Raw genomic sequence first — 13,139 nt, 5'->3', positions numbered from 1 at the left:
CTTTTCAGTCTGTCAGTCTGTGTATCTGTCAGTCTATCTGTCTGTCTATCTGTCAGTCCATCAGTCAGTTTGTTAGTCGATTTGTCAGTCTATCAGTCAGTCAAACTGTCTATCAGTCTTTCTGCCTGTCACTCATCAGTCTGTCTGTCCGTCTGTTTGTCTGTCTGTCTATCAGTCTGTCTGTCATTCAGTTTGTCATTGCATCAGTCTGTCTATCAATCTTTTAGTTTGTCATTCTGTCTGTCAATCATTCTATCAGTCAATCTGTAAGTCTGTCATTCAAATTATCTATCAGCCAGTCTTTCGGTCTGTCACTCTATCGGTTTGTTATTCTGTCTGTCAGTCTGTCAGTCTGTCAGTCTGTTTATCTCTCAGTCTTTTTGTCAGTCTATGTTTTAGTCTTTCATTCAGTTTGTCTATGTGTCTATCGATCTATCACTCTATCTGGCATTTGGTCTGCCTATCATTCTATCACTCATGCCTGCCATATGCCTGTCAATCTGTCTTTCAGTCTGTCAATCACTTTGCCTCCCAGTCACACTGTATCTTCTTTTCGTAACTTCATGAGTAACAAAATAGGTTAATAGAGCACAAGCAGCTGCAATTTATTTCATCGATAGCTATATTTTCACTACAATGAAATCGATTCAAACTGTTATCAAACATTATTAACTGTTCAAAAAACTTTCACAAATTATTACATCTAAAAGAAAAAAAAAACTGTTTTTTGTTAGTTTACCAGTAACGACTACTGTTATAAATGTTCAAATAATATGCATTATTAATTTAGTTATAAATTCTCTTAAAGTTGAAGCTTGATTATTAAAATATTTATTTACAGCATTTTGTTCAACAATCAGTGGAGCTCGATTGTATTATACACATATACATGGGAGCTAACCACATAGCAGCTGACTGTATAGAGTGTGTACAGGGCTGTCCATATATGACGAACTCATCTGGCAACCATATATGTATATACTTTGACAGAGACGGGAATATGGACAACCCTGAATATAGATTGTATATCTATCTACTCTCTCTATATACGGTATTTATATGGTATTTATACGGTATTTAAATGGTATTCATATGTTATTATATATGCTAGCTCGGTCCCTTGTTAAAGTGGACCATAATGATATTTTATTTGTATATAACAGGTAAAGGAAAGTATTTCTGGTCCATAGGAAGAAAAAAAGAACTTATTTATAAATTACAATAAAACATAATTTTCATTAATTTTTACAACTAGATAATTCAGGCAGCACGAGATAAAGACGAAAGAAGAAGAAGAGTGTTAATTGCAGCAGTATTTGCTAGTCGGTCAGTCTCGCCTCCAGGACACTCTCCACTGCCTTGGCTAGCTTTTCCATTCTATGTCGTACTTTTTTTTTTTTTTTTTTTTTTTTTTTCATAGTACATCTCGTTAATGTTTGTTGGCCATTATCTGAGCCACTTTAGCAGGCAGCAACTGTCTCCTGCGCTGTGCAATTTTTCATGGCACATTATTTTTCTTATTTAAGACCACAGGAAAAATAATTTGCATAGCCCGCTGATAATTAAATGTAATTGCTCCGTTGCCCAAGGCAAGTTCCTGTCGTTGTTGCTGGTGTCGTTGTTGTTGTTGTTCTTGTTGCTGCTGTTGTTGCTATTGTTGTTGTCGACTGTGACCAAAATTAATGGTAGGTATTTGGTGTTCAGGACTTGATTTGGCAACTGTCACGCACAGCGGCGACGATGATGTGGATGAAAATTATGCTCGGCCCGAAGTTTCGCATTGTTTGGGCGTGAATTTGACAGAATGGCGTCTAATGAAATGTACTTGGCTTGGGCCTATCGCCAAGTGCTTTTTAATCAAATTAGTCAAACAAACAAAGACAGAAAAAAACAAAAAAAAAAAAAAAAAAAAAAAAAAAAACAACAATGGCTCAAAACAAATGACACGGCTTTCTTCATCTGTTTCCTCAGCTTGCTCTACGCGCTCAACTTCCTCTGTTTCCTCTTCGTGCCGCTTATTGAGTTGTTGTGGATGGCCAAGAAGGCATTAAGCCAAGTCCGGACACTGATACCGGAGCAGTGTATCCGCTGTCACTTGAGCGACTTGAGCTACTTGAGCGTTGCGAAAGATATTTGATGGCGAGTCGGAGTGAGATTCTGACGCGATAGCTGAGCTAGTTAGACCAAGCGAAATCTGAACCCAACAGGGACTGCCTGACTTGGATATACCTTAAGGCGACTGAGCTAAGATGTCATAATTGTTTTATACATAGTACTAACTGAAACAGGCAAGTGTCTGACTTGGAGATACCCTAACAAAAACGTTACTCCGATTTCATAATGCCAACTAGAAAGGAGAAGGCTTTTCTTGACTTCTTCTTCTCGACTGGCAGATACTGAGCTTGAATATCATATCATTAACTAAAATAGGAAATATCAGAATATAACATTTTGATAGAGGCTTTAATCGATAACAAAATGGCAGGAATAGTTATCGATTTTTGGTAGCAAAATTGCAAGGCTTTAGTTCATATAGCATGTGCAAATGGACTCAGCTCGTCGCCCTGATCGCGAATATATATGCGCTTGCCACGCCTCTTTCTGCCTGTTACACACATCTAAAAGTAAAAACTCTGGACATTTCTAGTAGGGAGAGCTAAATGCGGATGTAGTCCAAGGAGGCTCAACTCGGAATTCTTAATACTAACTAAAAAAGGTTAATGGTTTCTAGTAGAGTTTGTTCACCTAAGAGATACCATACAACAAGTAAAGTATATAAACTGAAACAAGTATAGACTTTATTTGTAAGGAGAGCCCGACTAGAAGATACCCTAAAGTAACTGAATCCTGCCTAGGCCTCCTAGACATATCATTAGCTTAATCATCATTCTAGTCAAATTTTGTATATGCAGACACACATAGGCTTTACACCGTAGAATAACTTTGCCTTTAAATGAACATTCTCAATTAAATTTGAAGATCATAATGATGGCATATTGATGTGTACTTGGATGTACATGGATGTACTTGGAAGAGGTTTTTTCTTGCTTTCATTTATTACAAATAAGATATGGCATAGGTTGGATGATAGTATCAAAAGTCAGTAATCAAAGTCTATGCATTCATCGCACAAACAACGTTAAGTCTCTTGCTTATATGGTAATAAGGCTACTTACAATATAAACAGATGAGCTGAGGTACAGATACATAGGTACATAGCTTCTAATATATTCCAATCTAATACGATAATTATATATATTACTGCAGTCAGATTATGCCAAGAGCTATAATGAGACTTGGATCTACTTATATATACTAAGTATTACTATCATACTTTATTAACTCATTGCCTCGCCTATTTCTTTCACTTCCGCTAGCTTACCACTTCATCAACAAGAAAATTATAAACTTTTGTCAATTAATAATGAACTTTTATGAGAATTTTCCATCGTAAAGTTAATATACAGTGAGTAACATTAATATGCGACTTTTTATGTTATGTTAAATATACAACGTATATTTATATACATATTGTAGTAGGCCTTTTATTTAATTTCTTTATTTCATAATTTCTTGATATACACACGTCTGCTATTGTTCACATTCAAGCTTAAAATGTATCGATCCTCCTCTTTCTATTACTCAAAATGGCATGTTGCATATCGACAGCCTCCTCAGCCACCAATATGGTTAACTATCGATAGATGTGTATCTATCGATGGTTAACCATAATGCTGTTAACTTAAATCTAATATAACATAGGCTAGTAACCAGCTACAGTATACATAGGCTAGTAGCCTGCTACAATTCGGCCATCCTGACTCTGAGATAGCCCTCTATCTCTGTTAATTTTATATAATATTTGATACTTAACTTCCTAAAAATAATATTGTGTTTACATGTTTGATACAAAAAAAAATTCTTACAGATATTCTATTTACATGTTATAAAAATTAAATTATTAATTAAATGTTACACACTAGTTATGAAATTAATATCTAAAATATAAGTTATTATCTCTCTTATGCTTTTATCCAATGTCTTATATTGCTTGCACTCCAAACACCTTGATAAGGATTCCTGGATAATTGGAAACCGTCAACGTCTTTTATCAAATACCTATCGTTCTTCAGTACTTTATCTATGACATATGGTCCTTTGGATTTAGGTATTAATTTCCTTGATATTCCCACCGTGTTGTCAAAATTCTTAACCATTACATAATCTCCTGGCTTGTATACTTTTGCAGCTTTCCTAGCATTATTAAAGTTCTCTTCATTCCGTGTTTGTGCTGCAGATTGATAATGTTGTGCTTGTTCTCTAATATCTTCTAAATTCTGTGAACTGCATATATCTAATCCTATTATTTTCTCTAATTGCTCTCCTAAACTATCACTAATTTCCCCTTTTTGCGCTATTCCGAATAACATTACGCTTGGCAATTGCTTGGTGCTACAATGTTGAGTGTTATTCAAAACATATTCCACCCTCTCAATTATTGAATCCCAATGCTGTCCATTATCACCTTCTATTAGTTTAGCTATCATCGGACCTAAACTTCTGTTTATTCGCTCCACCTGACCATTCGCTTGTGGCGATCCCGTTGCAATCCTAATATGCTTTACCTTTGCTTCTTCTAAAAATTGGTCAAACTCCGTTGACGTAAAACAACTTCCTCTATCTGATATAATACATTCTGGCTTACTGTATGTTCTAAAATATTCTCTCAATGCCTTTACAACTTCCCTAGTGCTTGTTGTTTTAGTAGTGAATAATCTGACAAACTTTGTAAACCCATCTACTACTGCAAAAATGTATTTCTTTGATCTGCCGTTATCCACTGGTCCATAATGGTCAATATGAATTATTTGGAACGGTTTATTCCCCTTTGGAATGCTATGCAGCAACCCTTCTGCTTTGCCCGTTCTAGGCGAGAATGCTATGCATTGCAAACAATTTTCAATATGTTCTAAAATTTTCTTTTTCATATTGGGAAACCAATATGATTTACTTATTGCATTAAGCATCTTGTCCCTTCCAACGTGCCCTAATTCATTGTGATATTTGTACAATACATGTTCTTCCATCTTTTCTGGTACATAAAATAGTAGTCTATCATCATTTGTCTTCCTAAATATAACACCATTTCTCATTTCAAATAATTTATGCTCTTGTTTCTCTAACAATTTTCTAATTTCTTGTAACTTTGCATCTTTCGTCTGGCAAATAATTAAATTAGTCTCAAAACTATTTGCTTCTGTTACCATAATGGTATTATTATATCTACTTAATGCATCTACATGCTGCATTTGACTTCCAGCCCTGTGCACTAATTCATAATCAAATTCTTGCATTTCCAATGCCCATCTTGCAATTCTAGGGTTAAGATCTATTTTATTCAAAGTTAAAGTTAAAGAATTACAATCCGTTACTATTTTAAATTTTCTGCCTTGCAAATATATTCTAAATCTCCTAAGTGCATTAATAATGGCTAAAGTTTCCAGTTCAAAACTATGATATTTTGCTTCCGTTTCTGTCGTTCGCTTTGAAAAATAAAATACAGGATGCAGCTTTCCGTCTTCTTTCTTTTGTAAAAGCACTGCTCCAAATCCCATTGCACTGGCATCACAATGCAATTCTACGTCATCTTTATGATTATACAACGCTAATACTGGTGCCTCTAACAATTTCTCCTTCAAGCATAAAAAACAATTTAGTTCCTTTTCTTCAAATTGAAATTTTCTATCTTTCCGCAATAAGTCATACAACGGTTTTGCCAGAGTTGAAAAGTCTTTTATAAATCTTCTAAAATATGAGCACAACCCGAGAAAACTTTGCACCGCCTGAACTTTATTAGGTATTGGGAAATTCTTTACCGCTTCTAATCCCTTATCATCTGCTCTAATGCCATCTTCTGATATTACAAATCCTAAATATTTAACCTTGTTCTGCAAAAATTCACATTTATCCAGCCTCAACTCTAATTTGTTCTCTACTAATCGTTTTAAAACCTCTTCTAGTATCTTAAGATGCTCGGACACATCTTTGCTGGCAATCATTATATCATCCATATATACAATTACCTTGCTTTCCTTTATTAAATCTGCAAATATATCATTAACGAACCTCTGAAAAATTTGCGGAGCTGTTTTTAATCCCATAGGCATTCTCAAGAACTCAAACTGTCCTAACGGCGTAACAAACGATGTGTATTTTACGGACTCTTTCTCTACAAAAACATGAAAATATCCATTCTTAAGGTCAAGCTTCGTAAAAATAGACTTCCCCACTAGTCTGTCTAACAAATCATCAATCAACGGCAAAGGATAATTGTCTTTGATCATGATCTTGTTGAGTTTTCTAAAATCAACGCAAATTCTTAAATCTCCTGTTTTTTTCTTTACTAATACTATTGGTGAAGCATACTCTGAGCAACTAGGTTGTATGATGCCATTTCTAAGGTATTCGTCTAACATTATCTGTAATTTTTCCTTTTCAGTGTATGATAACCTTCTTGGTGAACAGCTAAACGGTTTTGCTTTCTCAATTCGTATATTCATTTCGCATTTCTTTTTAGGTTTCACTGGCCTTTCAGCATCTACATATTCCACTTTCAGCAATCTAATTAGTTTTTTCCGTACATCATAACTAATGTTTTCACCGATAATATATATCTCTTTTTCATTGTCTCCTTCTACCACATTAATTTGAAGCATGCTGTTTTCAAAATTATCGTCAAAAACGCTTTTGCTATTTATTTCCATTGACTTTTCTAAACACTCTTTTGACCTATCGATCTCTTCTTTGTCTAATAATTTTTCTTCTAATTCTTTATTTCCTAACACTTTATTTACTAACTTCCTTCCTAATTCTTTATTTTCTAACAATTTACTTACTAACTTCTCTCCTAATTCTTCATTTTCTAACACTTTACTTACTAACTTCTTTCCTAATTCTTCATTTTCTAACGATTTATCTAATGATGTGTTTCCTAAGAATGTATTTTCTAACGATTTATCTAACGTGCCAGCTGCTCTTTCCACTGAAATCATTCTCAAGGCGATTGGGTCAACATATAAATTGCAAGCTTCCATGAAATCTCTCCCTAAAATTACTTCAGACCTCATAGATTCATCAGGGACAACTATTAACCAAAAATTTATTTTCTCAAACTTCTTGAAAATATGAACAAATGTTTTTCCAATCACATTTAACTGGCTTTCATTTAGCCCAAAGTAATTTTCTGCGTGTGCTTTAAGTTTTATTCCAACTGGGACACACGATTTTTTAATAAACGAAATAGGACTTCCTGAATCTATGAGGCATTCTGCAATAATGGAGGCATTATCTTTGGACTTAAAATGTATACTGATAAACCTTACGAAATTGTTTCCAATATCATCCTTCCTCTTCGTGCATTGTGCCACCATATGATCCTTAGCGCCGCAGTGGTAGCACGTACCCTTCTCCCTCTTAGGTTTCCGACAATCTCTTGCCCAATGTCCCTTATAGTTGCAATTGAAGCAACGTGTCTCCTTCATTGCAATATCGAGCCCTGGTCCCACTGCTGTTGTCCCTTTTCCTCCAGTAGATCGTTGCAGTGGCAAACGCACCTCTGCAAAAGCCCTTACCAATTTGCTGGGGTCTTCAAAGCACTGTATCCTGGCCTGCGCGCGTAAAACTGCATTTGGGATTCCTTCAATGAGACCATCCAGTAGCTCGTCTACATCTAAACGAATTTCCCTTGCTAAACGTATTTTCTCTTCATAATACTGGGTGAACTTCTCATCGACACTCCATATACGTGCCCCAAACTTGCGACGCATTTCGGCCTTGGATATCTTGCTTCCGAATGCTGCTGCCAATCCATCCAATAATGTGCCCAACGGTTGCACAATCCTCGATGAATCATCATGTATCCATTGCATGGCTTTCCCTTTTAATTTGGCCATGCATAGCAACTTTTTTGCATGTCCGTTAGTTGATATAATTGAGATACATTATTCAATTGCGCTATCCAGTTGCTAATAGACTCCTCCCCAGTGAATTCCACCATAATTTCTTTAGCTAGTTTAAACATCATTGACATCACTTCATCATTGTGCGTTGTATTTATTACACAATTTTCACTGGCGCCCTTTTGGCGCGCGTCAGTCGCGCGTTCTTCGAATTCAACTTCTGCATCGACGCCATTTGCGCTAATTTCGGCACGCTTGCTATTGCCGTCTCTGTCCAATTGTCGTGTGTGAAAATTTTTTAGCTGCTTCTTTGCTGCGTCGATCTGCTCACTTAGCTCTCGCAAAATATTTTCATTCCTGTCTATTTCCTCCTGTTGCATTTGCACTGTCTGCGATACTCCAGTTTGATCTGACTCCTCCTCTCCCTGTTCCACTTCGGGGGCGCTGCCGCGCAAATTTGCGGGCACGCCATTGAGGCGAGCGACAAGTTCAGTCTTGCACCCTTGAGTCGACAAGCCCAATGCAGCTAGCCACTTCTTTAACTGCACCACAGATACTTCGTCTATGCTTAATTTCATTTATGCTTAAATTAATTTTTTTAATTTGAAAAATTAGTGTACTTTATCCCACTTCTGAGATTGTAGTAGGCCTTTTATTTAATTTCTTTATTTCATAATTTCTTGATATACACACGTCTGCTATTGTTCACATTCAAGCTTAAAATGTATCGATCCTCCTCTTTCTATTACTCAAAATGGCATGTTGCATATCGACAGCCTCCTCAGCCACCAATATGGTTAACTATCGATAGATGTGTATCTATCGATGGTTAACCATAATGCTGTTAACTTAAATCTAATATAACATAGGCTAGTAACCAGCTACAGTATACATAGGCTAGTAGCCTGCTACAATATGTATACCTCATCGGTAAGGTTATTTTTTAATCGACAATTTAACATTTACACTTTCTTTATTTCAATCAATATGTTTTATAGTTGAAAAATAAAAGGCGAATATTAATATTACTCACTGTATATGTATGCATATACAGGCCAGTTCATTGTCGACTTCTTATAGCGATGGCTGGGCATATCAATTTCGTATTGACACTTGCGACACCTGCAATTCGAATGCTGTCGCCCATTGGACGGCAGGTGCTTTCATTACTTTTATGCTAATTGCAATTACGAGTAGGTAAGTATTTGCTGGCGTTTTATTTGTGCGCGCTTTAATGGCTCGCGCCCTGGCCAGTTAAAGCCAGGTATTTTTTTGTACCTGCGTATACGCAATGGCATTTCAATTAAATACCGACAGGCAGGCAGCTAGGCAGGCAGTCAGGTAGGCAGTGCTCCCATTCAAAAGGCTCCACATAAAAACTGAAAAGTTTTTTTGCACTTCACAAAACTGCGCCGAGAACTGAGAGCTGAGAGCTGAGAGCTGAGAGCTGCGAACAGAGAACAGAGAACTGCGAACTGTGAGTGAAATGGGTGGATGACGACAAGAGCTCGTTTTATGGCACGCTTATTCATTACATCCTCAATCCGTTGCGTGCTATTTTAACGCTAATTAATCGAGTTAACTTTATGGCAGTCTGGCCGAGCAGTCGAGCAGTCGAGCAGTCGTCGAGCAGTCGAGCAGCCCAGGCGCCCAGGAGCCAAAGCCATTTATGCAGTTGCCGCTCGCGCTGCTCATTTGTTTGTATTTTCTCCTTTGGCAGCTGCTCATCTATGAAAACAGGACGCACAAACAGGCGCTAGTCGAACTCTGAATGCGCTACAATGTTATCATTTATGTTCATTCTTTCCAAGAATTTATTATGTAGATAATGACTGAACTTAAGTTTCTGCTCATTCCGATTGTGATTTGCATATTAATTTGTCTAATTATTTATGTAAATTTATGTGTAAATATATTCAAGTATAATATGAGCATATTTAAGTAAATATAATATACGCACATCTCTCTTTCTCTCTCTCTCTCTCTCCCAATATTTCTCTCTCACTCTATGTGTCTGTCCCTCGCTCTCTGCTTGCATACTCCCACTCTTTGCCTCTGCTTCTCTCTCTCTCTCTCTCTCTCTCTCTCTCTCTCGCTTTCTCTCTGCATGTTCTATTATCGGCCACTCCTCTTTCTGTCCTCAACTCTCTCTGTTTTCATTTTTCTCTATCTCACTTTCAATTTTGGTTCCAGTCTTAGCTTCCCAATCTCTGTTTGCCAACCTCCCTCTTACTCTCTCTCTCTCTCTCTCTCTGTGTGTGTCTTGCTCGCTCTCTCTTTCTCTCTCGCAACTCTCTTTCTTCTTTCTTCTACTCTCCATCTTCTTCTCTCTCTGTCCCTCCCTCTCTCTCTCAGTTTTTTTCTACCTCTCTCTCCCTCTCTGTCTGTCCCTATCTCTCTTCCTCTTGTTGCCTCTCTCTCTTGCCCTTACTCTCTCTTTCTCTCCCTTTCTCTCTCTCTCTCTCTCTCGACCGACCGACCGACCGACCGACCTGTACGATTCTGTTCTTCCTTTTATATCTCTCTGTCTCTCTTTCACTATATTTCTTTGCATGTACCATTTTTCTCTTCTTCTATCGCTTTTTCTCCCTCCTTTAATTTCCACTTCGTCTTACAACATTCCCATACCCTATCAAATGGTATAAAATAAATACATAAAAAAAACAATACCAAATAAAAGTCCATATATAATAAGTACCGTTTGCTATGGTGAAACGAAGAAGATGAAAAAATAAATAAGCAAAAACAACAAGTCATGAAGGTAGCAGCAAAAAGAAAGCCAGCTGCGTCCTCGTCAGCTTTTTGCTAGTACGCCACATAAAAGACGTAAATATTACGCACAACCCATTTAAATTCAAATATGAGCATGCTATTACCCTCTTCTCCCGGTCTCCCAATGCCCCCATACTCCAGTTTCTATGAGTTCACCCAAATTCTGGCCGCCTTAACCAATGCAGATTTCCTATTTTCGTTTTATGCCTACACGAATAGATTTCTGAGCACTACCCGACTGGGTATTACGATTTCAATGTACAACTGCATATGATTATAGGCTCTATGGCAGCTGTTCAGAATCAAGTTGAAAGTTTCAGATGAATAATGCAGAGCTGTGCTTATATGAGGGAATACCCTTAACTAAAAGTTTTCCCCTTTCGAAAGCTATGAATAGTTATAATTAACTATGCAATAAAAACTAAATTAAATTGCAAGTTTTCTTTACAAGTGATGTCGTACAAATACCCTACAATTGTGCAGCACTAAATAATTTTCCATGAGGGAGATTTTTCGTAGTTAAGTGAAACACTCAGTGCGGAAATGCACTCTGCTCGCAATATATACTACATGTACATACATATACATACATATGTGCATATATGTATGCATATATTTGCACTTATTTTGGCTTACATTTTGAAATGCTTTAGTTTTTGTTTCAGTTCCCCTCGCTGCGAGGGTATTTACAATAATACCTAACAAAAACGTAGCGAGAGTCGAAAAAAAGTAGGAGAAGAAGAAGAAAACAAACAGGCCAAGTAAAAGAAGTAATAATACATACATGAAAGTTCCATTTGGGCCATGTCATCATCACTTTTCGCTACGACGACTGTGTCAATGGGGTTGGGGTTGGGGTTGGGGTTGGGGTTGAGGTTGGAGGTGCTGGCAACAACAACAACGTCGACAACAACAACATCGACAGCCTCCATAACTCCCCACGCACTCTCTATAGCGAACGCCCGTCTCTGTCGCCCCACCACGCCCCAGGCTAACTTCAATACTACAAGTTGAAAATGTTGTTGCTAGGATCAATGCGGTGGGGGAGGGGCGTGGGGGTCTGTCTACCTAAAGCGGCTAGCAGCCAATTTAAATGCACTATCAATTGTGCAATCCCCAACCACGCCCCATCCGCTACGCCTCCACCTCCACCTCCACCCACTCCACGTTGTGAAGGCCAACCAAACTTCATTTTTTTTTTGCAGAGCATTAAAAATGCACATTCAATATAAATTTCTATATATACATACATATATATATTGGGCTATATAAACACTGTTGTACTCATTCATGTATGTGAAATGAGTATATTGGTTTTCTCAAATGATCATCTCTCTGTCCGACTTACCCAACACACCCACTAGGGGCGTGGCAAATCGTAAATCCGGTATCCCAGAATTAAAGTTGTTAAAGGTTTTAAAACTTTTCGCCTTGAAAACCCAAGTTCATAAGGATATGGCTGATATAACTACGCCTATTGGGGGCGTGGCAAATCGTATATTCTATCATTCTAGAGTTAGACACTGTAAATTGGTATTTAATTGGCAAATTGGATGGATCTGCCAGCATAGAGCTGGGAAACCATCGATTATATAGATGGATTTTAATTTTTTTTATGATATATCAATAGACTTTTGTCTATATCGATATATCGCCGTAGTGAAATTTTCTATTAAAACAAAATTATATATATTTGTCGTTGACAATATGATAAGTTAAATGGAAAGAAACTGGATCTCTGACTAAGTGTATTTTATAAGATCGCTATTTTAATTATGTATAAAGTACTGGAAATGGATCTCTGAACGAAATTTAATGAACGAAATTTTTATAATTTCTATGAAATTGTTTATATTCTTCATTCTTATTCTTGAAATAGGTACAAAGAGATTATAAAACCTATCTATTAAAAAAAAATGGTACAAATTTGAAGGTTAAAAATTTTGGATGGAACCATCGATATAATCAATTATTTTTGGAGCCGTCCGTCGATGGTTTCCCAGCTCTATTCTGCAGTCAGTAACGCCCGACTGCAATGTTCTTACTTGTTTAAAGTATATTTACGGATATATGTATGTATATATATGTGTGTGTGTGTGTTCATGACTGATGTTGGGTTTTTTTGGGGGGCATTCGGGTAGAGTTTGTGAATCATTTGGCCTGTTGATTTGTTGCTCCGTAATAAATCAAGAGCATAAACGGCTTATGGCCGAACATAGCTCAAATCTCCACACAAACTGAACTCTGGACTATGCGCTGACAGCGCGTGGAAAATAACTATGAAAAATTTATGTGCGGGCCATAGTCACTGTCTGTGTGTGTGTGTGTGTGTGCAGGTGTGTGTGTGAGTATGTGAATTGGCAAATAATATGCCGTTAGCCAACGAAGTTTACGCTCAATTTAAATTTA

The 13,139-nt window shown here is 37.0% G+C and overlaps 1 protein-coding gene across 1 annotated transcript; it reads right to left on the bottom strand.

Annotated features, from left to right (window-relative positions):
• Window positions 1-7,145: 7,145 nt before the first annotated feature.
• LOC116804513 lies at window positions 7,146-8,865 on the bottom strand. Its single transcript, XM_032732418.2, has 2 exons — window positions 7,383-8,865; window positions 7,146-7,327 (listed from the first exon to the last, which is right to left on the bottom strand). The coding sequence occupies exons 1-2, from the start codon at window positions 7,950-7,952 to the stop codon at window positions 7,316-7,318; spliced, it is 582 nt and encodes a 193-aa protein (XP_032588309.2). The 5' UTR covers window positions 7,953-8,865; the 3' UTR covers window positions 7,146-7,315.
• Window positions 8,866-13,139: the final 4,274 nt, after the last annotated feature.

Source organism: Drosophila mojavensis, unplaced genomic scaffold, assembly GCF_018153725.1.
Source record: "Drosophila mojavensis isolate 15081-1352.22 unplaced genomic scaffold, ASM1815372v1 contig_136, whole genome shotgun sequence".
NCBI lineage: Eukaryota > Metazoa > Arthropoda > Insecta > Diptera > Drosophilidae > Drosophila > Drosophila mojavensis.
The sequence above is the reverse complement of the archived record's forward strand: the minus strand, read 5'-3'. Positions and strand labels throughout refer to the sequence as shown.